Source organism: Ixodes scapularis, unplaced genomic scaffold (assembly GCF_016920785.2).
Source record: "Ixodes scapularis isolate PalLabHiFi unplaced genomic scaffold, ASM1692078v2 PGA_scaffold0__279_contigs__length_252992795, whole genome shotgun sequence".
Lineage (NCBI taxonomy): Eukaryota > Metazoa > Arthropoda > Arachnida > Ixodida > Ixodidae > Ixodes > Ixodes scapularis.
In genome coordinates, this window is record NW_024609835.1 from 28273058 (window position 1) to 28294666 (window position 21609).

The window sequence follows — 21609 nt, forward strand, 5'->3', positions numbered from 1 at the left end:
GAACACGGACCTGTACCTTCCACTGCATTGCCAAGAAAAGTTGTCGCGGAGTATAGCTGCCGTAGCTTCCGTGGACTGCCACACTGGAGAGCGACCTGCAGCAGCCTGCAGGACAGGCGTCCAGGGTTGCCAGGTAGTTTTAGCTCAAACCTCCAAATGCCAGACGGTGAAGCCCAAAAGTAGCCAAATGCAAGAGATTTATGTAGCCCAAAAGTAACAATATTCTGCAGAGTCCAAAATATTGTGCGCTGGAATGTGCGAGCTTAATTCGAAGGCACTGCGTCTGCATATCTGAGGTTTAGGAGCAGCTTGCAAGACCTACGACATCTTGAAATGTATTGAACGTTTCCTTTCAAACACACAAGTAGAAAAAATTTTCCACACGCGTTTTTTGTGTCATAGTTATGAAGTACTGGCACGTGCCCTGCTTACTCGCCTCATACATGATTTCCGTGTTAAAACGGGCAAAAACCTCTTCAGTAGGGATGATGTACTTACAGCACTCATTCTTCCCAAAAAAGCGAACTTTACATAGAAGACGTTTTCAAGAGTTGTAAGGGACATCCTGTTTTTTAGATGTGACTTTGTGAGGGACACGTGACTGAATACTCTCTCCACGGCGGCATTTGACATGGGCAGTGTCGGGAGCGCGATGACAAGCTTGGATATAGCAACGGAAACAGGGCTGCTCCTGCGCATCAATCTTGGCCTTGTTCAGAATATTCATTGTCCCAAATCTGTTCTCTTTTGTTATGGCTCATTGTGCTTTAAGAAACTTTCACGTTTCGTAAAAAAACCTCTCTTGTTATATCTGCTACAGCACGCGTTATCAGGCGACATAAAATTCTTCAGGATGTTTTGAGTTGCCTTCAGTATCATTTTTTCTCAGATCAGGTACCTCCTATGGAGGATGGTGGGAAACTCGAGAAAACAAGAGACGGCAGTAGGAAGCAGAAAGAACTTGGGAGCATAAAATAAGCAAGAATTGATACAAAAGCGATGCCGTCGGAGCTGAATCTAGGTCACGGTAGCTCACGCCCAGAAAACTTCACGCAGAAAATTCCTGAAAATGGGAATTCCGAAAGGGTGGACTGTCGCGTTGTGTCCATGCTGTCAAGAAAGAAAAAAAGGGCCACGTTAGGATTTGAAATAGCCCAAAAATAGCCACATAGCCAATCGCCAAATTTCGACGCCAAATGCATGACAAAGTAGCCCAATTTGGCTATTAATAGCCCAACCTGGCAACCCTGCAGGCGTCTGCCACATACACCACAGCTGTTGGGAAGCCGCCAGGATCGCGACTGGCGACCTGACACCTTTATGACGTCATCAAGCGGAAATCGAGTGACCGTGCTTTTTGAAGCGGTAAACACACCAGTAGGATACACGTTCCAGGCATCGTGTAGTTGCTACATATACAGTGCAACCAGCCAAGTAGAAAAGTGAGGTATTCAATCTTGACTATAGGTGGTATTCACTGAGCCTGCAGGTTCGATTTTGCCAGGGAGCGCCACCGTCGATTCGCCATCTTCGAGGTCGCGGTTTGACTGTCTCGGGTACAACTCGGGTACGCGATCGTACGTTGGTAGTGTGTGTTAATATCATATCGTTGAAGAAGGTTCGTTGAACAAAAGAGATAAAAAGGTTTATCTCGGGGGCGGGCCGTTTAAGTTTCCTTGTTGCCGCCGAGTACCGTGTGTAAAGGCTGAATCGCATGTTAGCAATTTAGCGAGCGACGGCGACAGGCCAGGGCCGTAACCAGGGGGGGGGGGGGGGGGGGGGTTAGGGGGTTCTGACCCCCCCCCCCCTCCGAAATTTTTTTCTGGGTACGGCCCTGGTCGGTGCACTTGCAGCCAGCCGATTTTAATCTCCACTTCTGCGCGCGCGCAGTGGCGCCGGTCGGCTACCGGGTACCAAACCGGGACCGGTTCTCCGGTTTGCTGCAACTCTCCATTATATGCCAGTGACGCACATGATTCATAGGCGAAAATAAGACAATAGACACTTTCAAAATGGCCGCCACCGCATGAAAACGACGGGAGCAAGCGACCAAGGCGATTAGCGATGTTTTCTAAAATCCGAAAACCGAGCGACGCGACGACCGACCGTCAGAAATCTCCGTCGTTCGTCGCCGACGGGATCGCTTACATGCGGTTCACCCTTCACTGTCGCTCGTCGCGAATCTCGGTTTTGGGATTTCTAGAAAACTTAGCGCTCATCGCCTTGGTCGTGTGCTCCCGTCGCTTTCATGGAGTTTGCCTCGTCGCGCGAGTGACCGAGCGGCAGTCGCCGTCGCTTGTCTCGCCGCTCGCCAAATCGCTTACATGCGGTTTTTAAATCGCTTGGGCTAGTGAAAAATACGCCGTGCATTTTTCATAAGCTGCGCACTCTGTGAGCTGCGCGGTATGTTTCTGCATAGGAACGAACACCGAAGGCACGACGTATGTACGACACAGAGGCGATGGAGCAACACGGTTACACGGCCGTAGTACAGAAAATCCGCTACAGAAAAATAATAAAGAAACTAGCAAAACAAAACAAAGAGTAATCACACCGTGCTACAAAAGCACCAGAGTAGAAAAATCAGTTCTTGCAAGAGCTACCGCCGTGGGCACGGCGCGCGACACGGAGCGCTTCATGGAGCCGAGGGAGCAACGCGGCCTCGGTGAACGAGTCCGATAGCGACGAAAATGAACTAAAACACACAAAAAATGCTCCTACGGCGCCTCAAAAACACCAAAGTATAAGAATAACCCCTAGTTTCGGTCAAAAAGACCCTTTAAAGTTGTAAAATGCTGCTAAACCACGCTAAAAGGTCCGGCCAGATGACACCCGCGATAGAAAGAGACCTCGAAGATGGCGACCGTGCTGGGCGATGCCAGCGAACCTAGCGAGTGACGTCAAGTGAATGTCACCTATTAGTATTGCGAACTCCAAATGTGCTTTGTAATCCCCTCTACTTAAATTCGTGTTTTCGTTGCTACGTGGCGGTGGTTCCCATTACTTTAGTGGGGCACGAGCCAGGTCTTCGTTTCTAGATTTCGCGTCTCGTCTTAGAAAGAGCGGGCCACAAAAATATACACGTACCGTATTTTACGGACTATACGTCTCTAAAATTTGCGATTTTACCCGGACAGGTGCGGTCAATGCGAGGATTTTTGTGTTCCTCGTGAATTCTGTTATACACGACTGTAATTTCCGTACAAGCATTGCAACCTAAATTGCTTAGTTTAAATGTTTCCACTTTTTGTTCTAACGTGGTCTAGCGCTTGTACAGTAAAATTATCTGTGCAGCAACAATCTGTACTCACTTATAACACCCTGGATGTAATACAGACGACCCATAGTATGAATGAGATCAAAGCCATGGCAGTAGGCAATCAGTAGACCTGCATAAAAAAGTATCGCCCAGCATACGTTATCAGAATACCAAAGAATGCAAGAACGTTTCATCTGTTTCGATCGATATGATTTTTTTTTATCGCGTTTTATTTTGAATGACAGGCACGTTATGCGTCTCGTCTATAGTCGGTGACAGGTTAAAAGTCCTCCCACCTCCTTCCACTTTAGCAGAGGGAGCGCTGGAAAGGAGGTCGCCTCCTCTCCAGCGTTGGCTCTGCTAAAGTGGAAAGAGGTGGGAGGAGATCCCCTGATCTCTTAACCTGTCAACGATTATATATGAAGTGCGAATAGTTTGCAATTAATACCTAATTCAAGAGCATAATCTGAATGCGGGTGGCAACCTGATTCCGAAATGCTATCTCGTTCTCCAAGATTCACTCTAGTTAATTCAAAAAGTGATATTTTGTTTCCTGCCGAAACCGAAACATCGTTCTCCCTAGGTGTTCCCCAGTTTTCCCCGCCGCCCAAGCGTTACGTCACTTGAGTGCAGCGAGGCGCGCGACCGGCAATCGGGTACGCTCGCGCCCGCCTTTCTCGCGTCTAACAGCAGGAAAACCTGGGCGTTCGTGCTGGTGAGGTTGATAATTATATATATTTCCACAAAGTATGGCCTTGGTCTACGTGCATAACTATAAGAAAGTAAAAAAATAAAAACGGGAGCAATTGGAATTTTCATAAAACCGTTTTGCAACTCGCTGCGCTCGAGCCGCGCCTCGCTAGTTTCGTGATATTGCTGGTAAATCCGTTCCCTGTTATTAGAAGATGGCCGGCGAAGAAAGGTCGAAGAGTCGCGGAATACATTTTTTGACGAATTGCCAAAGCACCGCGGAAAATGCTTGGAATGTGGGTACAGATGCCCCACACGCTCGTATGACCTGAAGGAATGTGCCATTTGTTTTATATTTTCTTTTGAAAAGTTGCTGTTGCAGGCGTCAGCACGTGTAACTACTCTTGTGTCGTGAATATGCTCCTTGGTGCTTAAGTAATTTAGTAAAAGATCTGTAGACCATTTCTTAAAAGCGCTTCTGGTCGTTGCCATTTTCAGCCTTTGTGCGTGTGGCGCGTACATTGCTCGCCTTCCAAAGCGATGAACATGTGCATGCTGGGCTGGGACACATGTAGACTGTGATTCTCGTAAACAATGAAATGTATAGAATGGAATGAACGGCGTTCGTGTAGATCAAATGGCAGGTTACTGGTCATGAAGATCGTGTTCGAAGACCATGAAAAAGGTAAAAGAAAGAAAGAGCAGTCCAGCTTTGCACTTGAGAGAAGATCTACTCCGTATGATGCCTGAGGAGGAAACCTTCTGTTTTGAAGAGCAGCATTCAAGAAAACAGCCATATCATAGTCAAAACGCCTCAGCATGCTATAGCAAAATATTGTAAGTGATAGTTCAAGATTTTCAGAGATTTTCCAGGGCTCTGGAACCACGTCGGTGAGTCCCGGCGTATAGAATACAATTTATTACTTTTTAGAGCGCAGCTCTTAGGGGCCCGTTTCCGGCTTGAGCGGCGTCGGCGTAACCGCGAGGTCACGTGACCCCCCCCCCCCCCCCCCCGAGGTCACGTGACCCACCCAGGTCACGTGACACCCCTAGGTCACGTGACCCCCCGAGGTCACGTGACACCCGGAAGTCACGTAACCCCCTGAAGTCACGTGACTTCCTTGAGGTCACGTGACCCCCTGAAGTCACGTGACCCCCTGAAGTCCCGTGACCCCCTTGAGGTCACGTGACCCCCTAGGTGACGTGACCCCCAAAGGTCACGTGAGCCCCTGAGGTCACGTGACCCACTGAGGTCACGTGACCCCCTGAGGTCACGTGACTCCCTGAGGTCACGTGACCCCCTGAAGTCACGTGACCCCCTTGAGGTCACGTGACCTCAAGGAGTCACCTATCCCTCAGTGCGCTTCCATCTTCCTCCTCAAGAGCTGCGCTCTAACCGGCGTTACAGGGAATTGTAAACGGCTTTCATTTTGTTTCCCCCACATTTTGAAGCCTAATTTTTAAATAAGCCAAAAAGGCTTATATGTGAGAATAAAATAGCCAGCCGCCATCTTGTGATATACCTACACCGAAAAAGCTGAATAAAGGAAGCACCATGTTTCAGCCAGTGTCTTCTTCAGTCATGTTTCTCTTTCCTTAATTCCAACTCGGGAGCCATCTGATAGATTACCTAACAACCGCTATCTGATGTTTCTGACCAAGGCGGTGGCTCTGGCTGTCAAGCAGAGCTTGCGCAGACTCTTCGACCTTGCTAAACGTATTTCTGCCCACACGCAATGCCCACAACCCGTCTATTCAAGCCTGTTTGTCTAACATTAAAGAGCCGGCACCTTTGGAAAATACCCTCAACAATCGCTACGGTAGGTTTTAGGTCAAGGAGTTAATACTGAGAACGACCGATCTAATTTAAAGAGCAAGAATTTCGTGAATCTTTCCACCGAGAGCAAAGACCGTAATGTTCCGAATAAAAAATTAAACGAAGACACCTAAGACTCCTTACGTGTAGGAGTGCGAAAGTATTCCTACACGCAGCGCATTCCTACAAGCAGCGCGCCACGTCTTCCTTTATCACTCGGTGCTCTGGCGGCGACATCCCGCTCCCTCACTGCGCAGGCGCGGCACCCCCGCCGGCTCCACGGCTTCCGTGACAATGCATCTGCGTTGCTGTGCTTTTCTTTGTGTTTTATTTCTGAGGCGCGTCCGCTTTTACCTTGAGCGTCCCACCAGTTTCCGTGGCGAAGCGTCTGCGTTGCTGTGCTTTTAGCCAATGGGACTTTAGGAGTCGTTTTTCGCTGCTACAGACGGAACTTAGGTGCCGTTTTTTTGCTGCTACAGACAACGCCGGCTTCGCTCAGGGGGACCCCAGTTGATGCTTTCGCATTAAAACGTAAGTTACAAAACGGAACTTCAATGAGCATGCAGTACGACACTGTTAACGGGCCACAACACGAATGCTTTCTTGTGTTACACTAATGTATAGTTCAGCGTAGGACATGAAAGCTTACCATCTATTTCGCACTCCACCCCCTTTCCCCTCCACATTCTCCTCTCTCCCCGAACATAATATTCCTGAGTAATAATATTTTCTTAAAACAGCGGTAAGATAAAAACCGGGAAAACTTCAGAAACGGCGTGTCAGTTCCGCTCTTTACATACCTTCAGAATGAAAGTATTACAGGTATTTGTCGAAGTTAATATTAATAATAATAAAAAAAATAACTGTTTTGCTGTCGACTATCACTTATGATAGTCATCGAAGCAAAGCCAGCCTAAATTTTATACGTTCTCAGTTTTCTTTGTTATTCTGCCAGAGCTGAAAGGCAGTCATCAAAAATGCACGCATATGTGTGGAAGTTAAAAAAAAAAAAAATGCTCCGCCTTCAGCACGCGCTCGTCGCCTTAAAGGGACACTGACAGGGTATTTATGCTCGCCGAGGTTTTTAGTTGTACGTGACATATGAGAGCTCAACTACCCAGAACAGAATTTGCGGCTCGAAATTCGGTTTCTTTCCGCCCGAAAACCGCCGATCAAGAACTGGCCGGTTCGAGTCTCGCTCGCTCTCTTTTCCGCGGTCACGGGCCGTTTTCTAAGGTATCGATGCGACCACCAAATTTAATCAAAGTCGTGGGTCACTGAAGGCACACACTCAATATTAAAAATAGAAAAAAATATGAAACCCATTTTTTGTGGCTTCTGAAGAGCTGTAAATACGTTGATTGAAAAAAAAAAGTTCCACAGACAACCGGAAGCATTCTGTGCGTTCGTCGTTTCGCGTATCGTGGGACTCGCGGGGACGGCGATGGCAGCGGACGACGGGCGTGGGACCTCTATTTCAGAACTGTCGTTCGCGGTACCGGCGAATTCTGTCTACTTTTAAAAGAGAAATTTGGGACTGATCAAAAGAATTGGTATTCATCCCGTACGACACGCCCGGCCACCGAGCCGATTTGCACGAAGACGTCGCCGAGCCGTCGCTCCCTTCTCGTGGCTGAAGACATCGCTCGCGCAAACGTCAAGCACGACGTGTCTACTTCGAGTTGAATATGCACGCGTACAATTTCTTTACTAGGTGCGAATGTCCCCAAAGCCCGGTGCTTCCCGACTTCGACCCGGGAGTGCTTTTGCCAGAGAAAAATCTACAGCAAACTTTCCAACTTACAGTTTACCGGCTGAGTTATTACTAAGGAAAGAGATCCACCACTAAAAAAATGCCCCAGTTGCTCAGTGACAAAGACGTCCGGTTCAAACGCGGTAGGACCGGGTTCGATTTCCCGTGAAACTTTTTTTTTTCAAACATTTTCCGATGTTTACATATCTTTTTTTCTTTTTTTTTTTACAATCATCACTGAAGAAACAAACAAAAAAAATAACAAACAAATGTTGTGGACGATACTTCGCTGAATTAAATGGTATGGGATTTCCGTTTTGACACCTGCGAACTCAATGTAATCGCTTTCCACAAAATGCAAGGAGCATATAAATCAGGTATCGTCCGCTTTCCGAGGTGCCCGTATATGTTCTACAGGAATTGCAACCAGCCATTGGTTTCGATCCCGTTGATCTTTCGGAAACTCTGTCGCACAATGCCACTTTTTTTCGGATGCAGGACATGTGAGCCAGCTCTTCACGCAACATCTTGGGTGTATTCTTTTCGGAGCCGATCATGGAAATTCACCACGGGCACTCACTACTCATCTCCAACTCCTTAATGTACAAAACAACTCATCTTGGAGTACAGAACAACGAGCGGAACAAACATAACTGCAAAAGAATCGCATGGCGAGCAGTTCCCGCACGCCGTATCGCACGCCGCATGTCGTGTCGTCTGCTACGGAGAGGAGAAAACAAAAAAAAAAAAAAAACGCACGGTCAGGTGTAGCCACGTGACTTCCGCCACCCACTCTCTTCTCTCCACTTCTCCGACCTCCGTCGGGTTTCGGTTTCGGTTTCGAGCAGTTGCGTCTTTTGGCTTTATTAAAAAAATACGCTACTCTGTTGCAAAATATTAATTGGGTAGTCCTCCGATACCATAACAAAGCGCCCGGCAAAAAATAAAAAAAAAAATTTTGGGGGGTGTCAGTGTCTAGCCGAGCATTGGATGAGTGTGCGACAGTGTTATCAAAGGAAGAAAACTCGCGCTGGAGGCAGAGCATCTACAGGGTGAAATGTGGCTTCGAAAACGAAACTGTATCACAAAGTATATATATTAAAAAAAGCCTAGGCTTTTACACTCCAAAAAAAAGCTCGTGCCTCTACTTTCCCGCACAACACTCCGAGAGTCAGTCACCGCAATTTACGGAGGCTGCTCAGTGAATCACGATGCCGAAACTTATGCTTAGACCAAAAAACGCAGTCTGAGTTGTGACATTGAGCAATGCAAGCGTGACGTTTAGCATTGCTTAATGTCACAACTCAGTGTGCGTTTTTCGGTCTAAACATGTGTTTCGGCATCGTCATTCGCTGAGCTGCCTCCGTGAGTTGCGGTGATTGGCTCTCCGAGGGTTGTGCGTGAAACCAGATGCACGGGCTTTTTTTAGAGTGTAGCGTTTCAGGAAACTGTCGCAAGTTAAAAAAAAAGTTTAAAAAAAACCTGAAGCTTTTTTGTTTTTGTTTTTGTTTTGTGTTGTACAGCATGAAACGTTTCAGATCTTCACTGAACCACGATTAATTCGCGGATGAGTATGCGCCGACGTCATGTGCACTTTAATGAGATTTTATTCAGATGAACTAAATATCATAAAAAACAAGATTGTTTCAAGAAAGAAACAAAGAACAAGTAGAATTTGCCATGGTAAATGAGAGGGGAAACTTTAAAACACGCGTGGGGGGGGGGGGGGGGGGGATTCACCAACGCAAAGATTAGAGCGCATTCACCTGGTATAATGATATCGCCGTATCCAAGCAGAGCGTATCTGCTCACGCACGCCTCCATTTCCTTATTGATCATGCGCGGCACTCGAAGAACCATGGGAATCATCTCTCTGCTATCGGTGCCTTTGGCAACTTCAACCATGATGCTGTCACCTCGCTGGAAAGACAAATTAAAGTTTGTAGGTACAGCGGCGCAGGTCTCGCCCGTGCAATTCTTCGAATGGTGTGTGTGTGTGTGTGTTCCCTGCTTGTATTTCCATATGCCCCTAGCAGCGTATGGACGAAGCAACAAAAATGGAAGACTCCAAGTTGCTTCCCCCCCGCCCTTTTCCCCAAGAAACAACAACAACCAACAAACTTCTTTTAATGTAAATTAACAAAAATCTATTATGCTATGTCTGATCTGAGTCGCGCCCCCACTGCGCTTTTTTAACTTTTTGTTTTTCATACCAAATGCGTCAGCGAACTGTTACTGTTCATAGCTCAGCGTTATTGAAAGCACTGAGATATTCGGGAGTGTTGACTCGTTTAATGTCTACGCGCTGGTTTCTTTATGTGTAATGAGAGATGAAAAAATATTACCGCTTTGGTTTTTCCAAGGGAGCCGGTCTCGTTCACGGGTTTCTAGAAACGTCAAAACGCAACATCAGACATTTGAAATCATGAACTGTCGCGCGGAAAAAATTAATTGTTACACCGATTTCATGTGTGACAAATGAAGTATAAGCACGACCGATCGCGGCTGATGTAATAATTGTTTTATTTGCCATGTTTACGTCAAGACGAACACTTCGCAAATAAGACACGGAAGTTGGTGGAACAATTTGTCTTTATAGTTGACCGGGAGTTTATTGCTCCGATTGCCCCGAGCTAATAAGTGCGAAGCACTTCTGCGGAATAATATCTGCAGCCATTATCGCGCCGAAGGAAGCGCGATACCCCTTCAGACGTTCAGAACATTGCGCGTGTGGCATCGACAAATGTCACACAGTTATAAGCACTCATTTGGAGCCCGTTGTCTGGGTCTCGGTTAGTCTTGATATCGCTTCTCATTTCACCGAAATAGTTGTCAACACGCAAGATCGGAAAGGCTTCGATACTTGCCATTCTATCGTTACCATCGAAGACAACTAGAATCGTCAGTGAGGAAGGGCTAAGTGAATCTATAGTGGTCGAATAGTACAACGTGGGGTAATGATGTAATTATCGTTATTAAGTTTGTTTACTCGTTAAAACTGCACGTGCAAATTAAAATCTCACCTTAGTTACATATGGCGTCAAGAAAACGAAAAATATATCATAAACAAAAAGCAGTACCAGCATCCAGAATATAATCTGAAAAATAAGCAGACATATAATTGATGCGAGATCAACTCTGGTACACTGCACTGATACGACACCACCTAAAAGACAAGGCCTGCGCGTGACGTCATCGGTAGTGTACCTGTCTCGCGCGGGTAGTGCTCAAGACTCGCCACGTCCTGAACGTATCATTTATAAAATAATAATAATAATAATATTAATTTTTTTTTTCAGCAGAGCAGAGGACAGAAAAAAAATCCGTGTAGTAACTTGTCAATGTCAGTCACCATATTTTTTTTTTTAGACCAAGTGCCTTAGCGATTTGTCAGTGTACACATAGTTCTCTCTACCTGAGTTCACTCTCCCCAGACCAGACACGATGCCCTCATATTCGCGGAGCAAGAAAAATGGACCGCTGTACTGACCATTAAGCTGGGCATCCGCAGAGACTTGAGCAGGTTGATGCCGAACATCACTCCGAAAAAATTCTGCAGCATCCAGGAGTACGACTGGTGCCTTATGACCACCCAAAATACTGCCAGACCCGCTGAGGCGACAATGAGCGCCAGCTGACGGATTTCCAGGGGCCCATGGAAGCAGGGAATGTATTTCTGCGGAATCCTGCGACGCAGGGACGCTTTAATGAATCTCCGAAGTTGTGGCTCGCAGGAGCTCTTATTTTGCGTGCCAATTACGAGAATTTTTATACATTTTTGGCCATGGTAGGCCGGCTTGTTCCTAATTATAATACCCGAATACGTGTGTGTGTGTGTGTGTGTGTGTGTGTGTGTGTGTGTGTGTGTGTGTGTGTGTTTGTGTGTTTTCACACCGATGAGTTTGTTATTGATCTTCTTTCGCCAGCGAGAAAAACGAGCCTTTACGCGCCCCGATGTTCACGCTGTCATGCGTAGTGATAAAAAGGCGTCCTCCCCTTTTGTGCACTCTCAAGAAAAAAGGGTGTAAAAGGGTGTAGCATTGCATCCTTTGTCCCATATAATACACCCCCAAACTTCAATTCGACGTACAGCGCCCTACAATCAAACAGACGGCCCCAAAGTTTACGAGGGGCTTGATAGCCGCATGGTACAACTTTTTAAAATAGCTAATGTACGTTTTACTGACAAGAAAAAAAAATAATCGGGGTTTTCTTGGCCCTACTGAAAACTCGGTGTTTTCTTTCTGTGGTCTTTGATAGGTATACTTTAGCTATTTTATAAGTTATGTTGCACTGTTATCAAGCCCCTCGTAAAATCTGGGGTCGTCTGTTCGACTATATAGGGCGCTGTACGTCGAATTGAAGTTTTGGGGTGTATTATATGGGACAAAGGATGCAACGCTACACCCTTTTACACCCTTTTTTCTTGAGAGTGTGGCTCAAACTTTATTTTAAAGACCACGCTTTTTTTGTGTTGTACTTATCGGCCGATATCTTATTTTCTGCGACGCGATGACAAAATGCTTTACCACTGACGCACTTTTTATCGATTTCGCGAAGGTCTTTGACTCTATCCCTCATCAAATTTTACTTCTAAAACTTTCCTTACTAAACAAAGGGAAAAACGTTATCAGTTTAATTTCTTTCTTTCTCACTAATTGCGAGAAATCTGTGTATAAGACAATACCTAATCTCATTCAATTTCAGTAAAATCCGGTGTACCATAGGACAGTGTACTGTGACCCCTACTTTTAAGTTATTTTCTTGATTTGTTTTGCGTATAACATCTGAATAGGGGACAAAGGTAAAGTCATGATGCCCGACAGACTCTAACCCCCCCCCCCCCCCCGCACAAACACACACATTGCAGCTTTACAAACAAGGTACAATAAATAACATATGCGCAAAACACGCCCAAAAACTGAAACGAAACAAGGCATATCAATATAAAGCATCGATTGCTTTAATACAACGGAGCGTCTCCCATAAAACGAGTAAAGAGGAAAAAATACAATCTACACCAAATATAAAGCGTTTCTTTCGCCTCCGATGTATGGTATAACAGAAATTACTTCATCATCATTCTGACGTGAAGCATGCAATTCATAACATTCCAGGAGAAAAAAGATGGGTTAAAGGTTCACAAAATGAGGTGATTGTATAAGCACTACTTGTCCACACAAACAGATTACACGAAAGAAAGTTCTATGATAGAAACTAAAATGCAACATCACCTGTCACCAGCATCTTTCTGCAATAATTTTTGAAGCTATAAAACGACTGATGAAAGTTTATGTTTATGCTCTGTTTTGAATTTTTGTTATTTGGAAAGGTAAAGATTCTTTCATCTACATAAATAACATACTCCCTCTAATTTCGTCATCCGTTAGACTTTTTACCGATGATTGCGTTATATACCGCCCCATTTTTCACCCCAAAGATTCCCAAATTCTTCGATGAGACATAAACATTCTGACCGAATGGTGTCCAACATTGCAAATGAATATTAATATCGCCAAAACCAAGGTTGTTTCTTTCAATCGCTCAAAAACATATGTTCCTTTATCTCCTATGCACAGTGTTTCAATGTTTACCGGTTTCCTCTTACAAATGCCTTGGTGTCACTTTCACAAACGACCTATCCTGGAATGCGCACATATTACTATAATTAACAAATCATCTAAAACTCTTGGGTTTCTTCGAACGCACTTTTTCCAGTCACTTCAGAATGTGAAGATCATAGCATACAAAGCTTTCGTTCAACCGAAACTAGAATATGAAAGTGCAATATAGATTACTCATCAGTGTTGCCTAATCAATAGACTTGAGGCCGTTGAAAACAGAGCCACTTGTTTCAACTTCCCCCGATGTCCGTCGCCGACTGTCGCGTCTTTCTCTCTTTCACAAGTTCTATCATAACATGCGATCGTTTGCGCACACCCACTGCAAGCCTGTCTCATACATTTCCCTAAGTCAGGAGTACTCTCTAAAGATTGAACCAATAGTCGGTCGCACTAATAGAGTCAAGTTTTCAACTCTTGCTCTCTCTATTACACACTAGAATTACCTTACTGACGAAGTGGCTACCGAATGTGATTCTTCTGTATTTAAAAAAAAAAAATGTTTAACTTTATTTGCTTTTGTGATTTTTTTCTTCTCCATTTGCTTTGTTCTATTAGTCTTTATTAAGTGATACCAATCTTTATGCCGAGGTTTTTTTCTTTTTCTTTTTTTTTAAATAATTCATATGTACGTGCGAACATTCCTCTGCATGTTAAAACTCTCTTCAAGGAAGCTATTTTTGCGCAAAATGCTCAACTCCACTTCCGTGATTTCCTTCTATTCTCTGTTTGCCTCATTATATTGCACTTACTAGAACCATCAATGATATATGTATAACTTTGTTCCACCTGCATAAATTTTGCTTATGCGTATTTGTGAAATTTATTAGTTTATTGCAAAGATGTTTCAGACTTTTTTCGCACTTCCCGCATGTAATACATTCATAGGAATGTCCTTTAGAGCAATGAACTTGAGTTTCACCACGCCCTGCTTTTTTTTTGTAAGCTGTCGGTGAAAATAAAACGTAATGCATGAAAGTTTTTTTTTTTTGTTAACCACATTGATGAAGGAACAAACCACAGGTGGTAATGGAGGCCTTTATAGGTGCCGGCAAAGTAAGCGATTCTGGAACACCTCTTGCTGCTCTTCCCGCAGTTTTCTGGCCCCCGAAATTACCTCAGTGAGCGGGCTGTGCCACACTCTAAAAAATGTGTGCGTAAACTTTCCTTCAGAACACGCAGGGACACTGAGAATAGCCTTTCATTTGCTCGTTGCCCCCGCGAACATAGCATCCTTCGGGTCTCGTCGTATTCTGAGCTCTATTATTTGCTACGATCCTTCCTTTGTCCGCAATGTTGGGCTACCTGTGTGTCGTGCAGAAAAGTGAACGCACGGGTTTTCTTTTTTGCTTCTTCTAGAATGAATGATGAATTCCGATTCACCTTAAGACACTGACTTTTTCCGCATCATCAAGCAGATTACGGCTAATAATTACTAAAGTTATTACGGTTCCGACTTATTTAAGAAATCGTATACTCTCTCATACCGCATTTGCAGTATGGGCCAGCAAGCTGTTAGGATGAGAACACCTATCGACGACGTGAGCGACCAAAACCGTCAACTTAATCGACCTTCCACGGTTGGCCAAACGCTCACTATGACGTCTTGAGTACGATGAATTTTGCGTTTCTTAATAGAGATAGGAGGGATGTCAGTCCAAGCTTCCACCGTGCTTTTTAAACACAGTCGAAGTTGTCGCTGGCAATTGATAATCGTGGCCGTGATGTCACAGATAGAAACACGATAGAAACAACAGGAGGGAGCCACGGAAACCTTGCCAACAGTCGCTGACAGCTAAAGAACCACAGGGCGTGTCCTAATAGGATCACGTACGCTGCCTTTACACAACACCGTTTTCTTAGGTTTTCCCACGTTACGTAAAAGTCACCCTAAGATTCGTGTCTCGAATGTCGCGCGCCAGGCTATCTCCTTGAACTGGTAACAACGCTTCAACCGCATATGGCTCGGTGATTTGTGGCGTAACCGTACGTAAGCTCTCGTTACGTAACGTAACGTATGAAAACGGGGCTGTGTGGACTAAAGTCACTGAATTCTGGGAAAGTAGTGCCATTGCCCTCCCTGCCTGCTAGCCGGACACAAACAGATACTAACATACAGACGGGCAAAACCTCTCAAGGCGATTGTCTAATCGGTCTTCGTTGCCATGGCAATCGCCAATTCGGTCCATTCAAATCTTCGAAGCTTCGACGGGGTCTTTCTAGACCAGTCGCACCAAGATCACCATGGAGCAACATCGTACTGAAGGCGTTCCTCGCCAACATAAGCGTCTTTGTATCCAATCAAATTATAAATCACGCCCAACTCCAAGGGTCTCTTACAGTGGTATTGTTCTTGTTGCGTATTTCTAAACAATAAAATTGTTTTTCAATGCCTCCAAGTACCGACACCGCATGCGGTGGCGGTACAAAGTTGTACGCTTGTTTCGCCGGTGTGTGGATATCAAAATCTCGGTATACAAGAAACGTCCCTCTAAAGCACTCGTCACCTACGAATTTAGATTGGCTCCCAAAGAATGGAGAGGTCAAGGAGAAATTGCTAATCTCATGAACCAAAATGGCAACCATACTGAGAGCTTGGCGCTACCTTCCCAGGATCCAGTGGCTTTCGTGTGGACCAGCATGTGGGATGCAAGCGAGAAGGACGCACCTGGTTGTTCCGATGGGTAGCCTGTAGATGAGCGGCTCGAACACGACGATTGTTGAGACTATCGCTCCGATCGCAAACATGCCAATCAGGAAGTAAACTGAAGAGGGTAGAAATTAAAGGGAATAATCGCAGGAGCGTAAATCACGTCCTATATATGTGTTACTATAGTCTGTTGCAGGTTGGCGAGGGCAGGACAAGCTCCTGCCACGATGCCTTCCGCTCTTTCCGTCTTAGCAGAACGAACGCCGGACAAGAGGAAACACAATAAAAAAACTATATAAAATACAAAGCCACACATCGAAAATATGCGTGTGATTCGGAAAAAGTTTCAATGACATTGGGAATGAAAAATAATTACATAATAGAAAAATTTGCAACAAAATACAAAACAGCAAATCGGCAAACATACCAGCAATTGCACATAGAAAATATGCGCGTTATTCGAAAAAAGTTCCAATGTGATTAGGAATGAAAAGTAATGACATAGAAAACTTTGCAAAAAATAAAAACAGCAAATTGGCAAACATACCAGCAATCGTATTCACAAATTGACACTTAGCAAAACAAGAAGCTCTGCAGAACCGAAAGAAAAAAAGACGAAACTAGCGAGGAAACAATTTCTGTTAGTCTGTTCCACTGGTTTACAGTTTTCGGAAAAAAAAAAAATAAGTATTCAAATATATTTGCTCTGCTCCTGCACTCGCGGGAGCGCCTTGGAGCGGTAGTCTGCTCCAAGGCACAAGTAGAGGGATGTCAGGATTTTTTATTAGATTTTTAGTAGGGAAATCGGCCACCCATAAATGTAATTTCGTTTTTTTTTTTTATATGGGATGTTTATAGTTTGTAGATTAGGCATCACCACAAATGGCAACCTCAGAATTTACTTGAATGCCCCTTTCACGTGCCAGTGACTTTATTCAGTGAAAGCCTCGGATACATGGATGCGACCTTAATGCACCCAATCAAAATATGACGATTGTTATTGGGTAGAGCAAGAAGCAGAGGTACTGGGCAAGTGCAATTAGTTCGTTCTCAATTCAATGCGCTACTGTCGGATTATGTCCTATTATTCTTTTTGCTTTGTTATTGATTCTTTGGCATTCTTATCGGCTGTTGATGCAAACGGATTAGCTGACGAGCGATAACAAGATGCTTGAGTAACATCCACGCACCGTGTTCCTTAAAATGAGTGAGTAACATATGCGGGGTTTTAGTGCCTGTGCACCTAAAACGAGAAAAAGACAAAAAAAAAAAAAAAGACACGGTATTATCATTTAACTAACCCAGATACTTGAAAAAGTAATAGAGGACCACCAGCATGCCCCCCATTAGGCAGACGAACAGCACAACGATGCCGGGGCTGATGTTGAGCGCGACTTCCTCCTCGAAGAAATCGTCCGGAGTCGGAGGAGGCCCTCGCCCCGCCATCTCCCCAAGAGGAGGCCCTTGCACCGCCATCTCGGCAGCGCCCTTTTCAGCCTGCTTTCTGGACACCCAGCTTTGGTAACTGCGGGGGAACGAAACACACCGACCGTCCCCTCGAGAGAAAGCAAAACACTGCGGCAGGTTCGTATAGCTTGATGCACTATCCACCTGCAGCTCTCAAGTTTTGAGCAGCGCCCCTGGCGGGGAAAAAAATCAAATCCTTTATAGGTCGCGTTTTTGTTGTACGTCGCATTGCGTCGTCCTTTCAAACGATCTGCTAGTTCCTGTGGACAAGCGCTGGGGGACGCTGACAGCCAGTTTACGCTAGGGTGCCTACATGTCTGTCTGTGTCAGGGTGAAGACATCCATTGTTGCCCTGGATGTGTCAGCGCGTGACGCTCTCGAGCGCTCGGTGCGTGACTTGGGCAATAAAATGGCGTCTATGCGTTAGCCAAAGCTACGCGCTCGAGCTGACTGACACCGGATTGCGCGCCCCACTTCAAAATGCATAAAAAAACGACTGGGCGGAAAAATGGCTGAGATGTCACCACTCAAGCAAAAGCGCGCGTGTGTATGAAGGCACTCTAGTTTACGCTCTTTAGTTTACGCACGTGGATCATGCATGATGTGAGACGCCGCTTCACGTCAGCATTAAATGGTCACCTCTCGCGGACGCTAGCAGAGGCGCCTCCTTTGTGGTCGCGTCTCGTGGTGGCTACAGCAGCGCACCGTGTCTGACAGAAGAAAGCCCATGAAACCTTCTATTAAATGGTACTCCTACATGGCTTAACTTAATATCTACCTTAGCTGCCCTGATCAGAAAGTCGGGCAAAGTGATTTCAGCCGCCGCCCGACTCAAAAGGTTTAGCTATATACCAGCCTTCATCCATTCAGTGTTAATTTAAACGTGCCCGCACATAGATGAGCAAAAAAAAAAAAAGAAAAAAATTAGAAAGGAAGAGTTACATCTATACTAATTTGGAATGTTTTTTTCACTTTACACGAGTTTACTAGCACAAGAGGGACCGAAGTATACTCGCACGCAACGCCATTGACCAAGAAACCTCTTTGTTGTGCTGTTTAAGGATAAAAGCAAGCTTTTTCTTTCGATCTCTCGTTCGCAAAGCTTGTTGACATTGCGGGGGGGGGGGGGGGGGGAGAGGGTTGCAGTATTCCCCAGAATGAACACGCACTTTCTAGAGGTCCGTGACCGAGCGTTGCTTTCTCAGCCCCCTGCGCGCGGCTCATATTGCCGCGCGCAGGGGGCTGAGAAAGCAACGCTCGGTCACGGACCTCTACAAAGTGCGTGATCATTCTCGCCCCGAGCACGCGACGCTCGAGCCGCTTTTGCCGAATCTTCCGAGATAGCGACGCACTCTAGATAAGAGGCTGCCCGCGACCTTGTCGAGTCAGTTTGGCCTCAGCGTTCGATCTTGCTGCTTCGCCGCCTTCGACGCCCGCGACGCTCTGTTGTTATCTTTCTTTCTGCTTTTACTTCTTGGGCATTATGCACATTGTACCAGCTATAAAAAGAAAGACGACATAAAATAACTCAAGATAATACCCTCGCCACACTGTAAAATTTAATGTCGCTTCCATCACACGATATTCTCCGATCATACAACGGGCACTCGTCGCAGATTGCTTCGTGTCATTCTGTGAAAATGACGAGAGATTTTGCCATGTGACAAGCGTATAAGGAACTTGTCCTAAAACAGTCCAGCAAAAATATCACCGAAACTCGCACACAGTGCAATCCACCTATAACGATAACATATAAAATGATGTGATGCTTATAACAATCAGTTTCTAGAGCTTCTAGACTCGATAATAGGTTATAACAATTGAATTTTCTGTTTTTTTCGTAATCGTTATAAGTGGATTGCTCTGTAGTCGCAGAAAAATAAATAGTAAGTGACTCCCATTACATTTAGCATCGAAAGACCCCAACATCCCTTTGTCCGCAGAGTGCCGACGCATCCTCGGAACAAGAATATACGCATTCTAAGCCAGCGCAGCGTCCGGACCTCCGCACTCACGGAAAATTCAACGCCAATTTTATGGGAACTTCTTTACAGCCGGACTCCGAAAAGGCCAAGCTCTCTGGAGGATAGAAAGCAATTTCTTCCATCAACCGTTCCAGCTTGTCGTCCGGTACCTCGATCCCAGCTTTCATTTGCGACAGTTCTCGCCTGAAACACTCCTTGACGTCGTCCCTGGTCATGGGAAGAAAAGGCACGACCTCGAAGTCCCGCATCCAGCGGGGCAAGACGTTTCGGTAGGCGCTCACGAGCATCGCGACGTCGCGACTGCCGTTCGTCGGACGACCGTCTGCAAGCATCCGCAGCGCAAAGCCCTCGGCGATGTCCGCGCCGTTGGTCACGACGAGAATGAAGACCGTCGGCTGCTCTGCGGTTATCTCAAGCCGGTCCCACGACGCAAACGCTGCCTGCAGCTGCCGTCGCATAGAGTCGTCTTCGAGGTCGAAGTCGTCGACAGCGATCAAGGTGGGTCGCAACAACGACACGGTGCGCCGCAGCCAGCGCCCGAGGTCGTCCCTCAACTTCCGGGCGAGCGCGATTCGGTGGGACGCGACGATCGTCTCGGCGAACTCGTACTGCTTGGTGACGATGGAAACAGCGTAGGTCTTGCCGCAGCCCGAGCAGCCGACGTACACGAGCACGAGCGGAAACGAAAAGTCACCGGCGTCCAAGTAACGCGATATTGCGCCGACCATCCGGTTGAGGGCGACGTCCTGTCCTATAATGCGCTGCCGCAAGGCCTTGCCGAGACCGTCCAAGTCCAGACGCGGGGCGTCGAGGCACTCCGGGTTGAGGAAGAGGAAAACGAAGAAGAGGCAGCAGACAAACACGCACGTCTGCAAGAGGAACCAGGCCGCCGAGATGGAGCCCTCCACTGGTCTCCAGCGGCCAGCCTCGGAGAGCCTCCTGCCACCGGTTCCTGCCGGCCGGCGACCATTCTGCAGCGGGCTTCCGACCCCGTTCCCGACGTGTGACCCGTCGGTGCGGCGCCGCCTTTTGTTGTTGCTGCTCGGCTCTTCGTGCCCGGGATATGTGATGGCGAAGCGTTTTTCCACCATGAGCCTTTTCTTGAGACAGAAGTCGAGACTATTACGGATCAATAAAACTCGGCATTCTTCATTCCATAATTCACTCATTAGTCGCAGGATAAAGCCATGGATAAAGCACTCAAACGTAAAACCCGCGTCGTTGGCGTCGTCTTCACAAGTCCTTCCCGACGGAACACGACCATCAACGAAACGTCAGCTGCGACCCGAGGTGGTGCACGTCGTCCGGCTGAAGCCGTATTACGACCGATAAAACGTTGGAAAAACCGAGCACGCGACGCTCGAGCCGCTTTTGCCGAATCTTCGAGATAGCGACGCACTCTAGATAAGAGGCTGCCCGCAACCTTGTCGAGTCAGTTTCGCCTCAGCGTTCGATCTTGCTGCTTCGCCGCCTTCGACGCCCGCGACGCGCTGTTGTTATCTTTCTTTCTGCTTTTACTTCTTGGGCACAAGTTCGCCCGATTTAACGTTCAGTTTACTCCGTTATTCGCCGCCTCATCACTTGTCCTTCATGACAATATATTGGACCGGAGCATTGTGTGAGCACTCGATTTGGGCTCGTGTTGATCAATAGCTCAACAAGCATTCGGGTAGTGGCCCGTGTCCAATCGCGGCAATGACGACAATAGGAGGACCCTAACAATGTCTGGTACTCAGCACGTGTCCTGTACTTTGCCTACCCAAGCGCGTGGCTATGACCAACATTGGCGGCATATAATCAGCTTTAGATCACGTGGTCGCTTGCTCTGGCTGCGAGTGGAGGGCATTGCTTGTATTTCTTTAATTTTTTCTGCGACGTTTATTGCTAGGGGGGGGGGGGGGGGGGGGGCCCGGGAGTATGAACGAGTGTTTCACTTGTCTTAAACGGCAGGTATTAGTTCTAAGCGGTATTCGCGCAAAGTACAAACATTATTCCACCGCCCCTTTATATATATCTCGAAGTTAAGCGGAATTTGATGACTAGGTTTCGAGTTTACTAAGAAGTTTTGAGATGTGCAATTTGTCTTGTGACTTCAATTTGATCATTATTATGTTTACTGTTACCTGATCAGCTTTGAAGCAGAAACCAAAACTTCAGTCAAAATATTTTCAGATACCGCGTATTGCCAATTAAAATAAAAAATAAAAAAGTATCAATTTTTTACATTCTTTTATTCATTACATACACATTGTAAGCCAGTGGGCGATCGTAGCTCTCTGATGATTTAGGATCATTAATCCAAGCGATTCGGAGTGCTGGCGTTGTCACAAGACGGTTAAGTTCCAGTCAACATACTTTTAAGCAGGCA

General features: G+C 46.1%; 1 protein-coding gene across 3 annotated transcripts in view; it reads right to left on the reverse strand.

Annotated features, from left to right (window-relative positions):
* LOC8043303 overlaps positions 1 to 20552 on the reverse strand; it is a 29123-nt gene extending 8571 nt beyond the window's left edge. For 2 of the 3 annotated variants that reach the window (XM_040216057.1, XM_040216059.1), the window contains exons 1-8: positions 19272 to 20552; positions 17091 to 17314; positions 15808 to 15904; positions 11009 to 11204; positions 10542 to 10616; positions 9864 to 9905; positions 9285 to 9438; positions 3312 to 3389 (exon numbers count right to left, since the gene is read on the reverse strand). In XM_040216057.1, the coding sequence (XP_040071991.1) occupies positions 3312 to 3389; positions 9285 to 9438; positions 9864 to 9905; positions 10542 to 10616; positions 11009 to 11204; positions 15808 to 15904; positions 17091 to 17314; positions 19272 to 20410 (2005 nt within the window). In that variant the 5' untranslated portion in view covers positions 20411 to 20552. The remainder of the gene's footprint in view (positions 1 to 3311; positions 3390 to 9284; positions 9439 to 9863; positions 9906 to 10541; positions 10617 to 11008; positions 11205 to 15807; positions 15905 to 17090; positions 17315 to 19271) is intronic. The other variant, XM_040216058.2, reaches the window with a different exon arrangement.
* Between the last annotated feature and the right edge of the window lie 1057 nt (positions 20553 to 21609).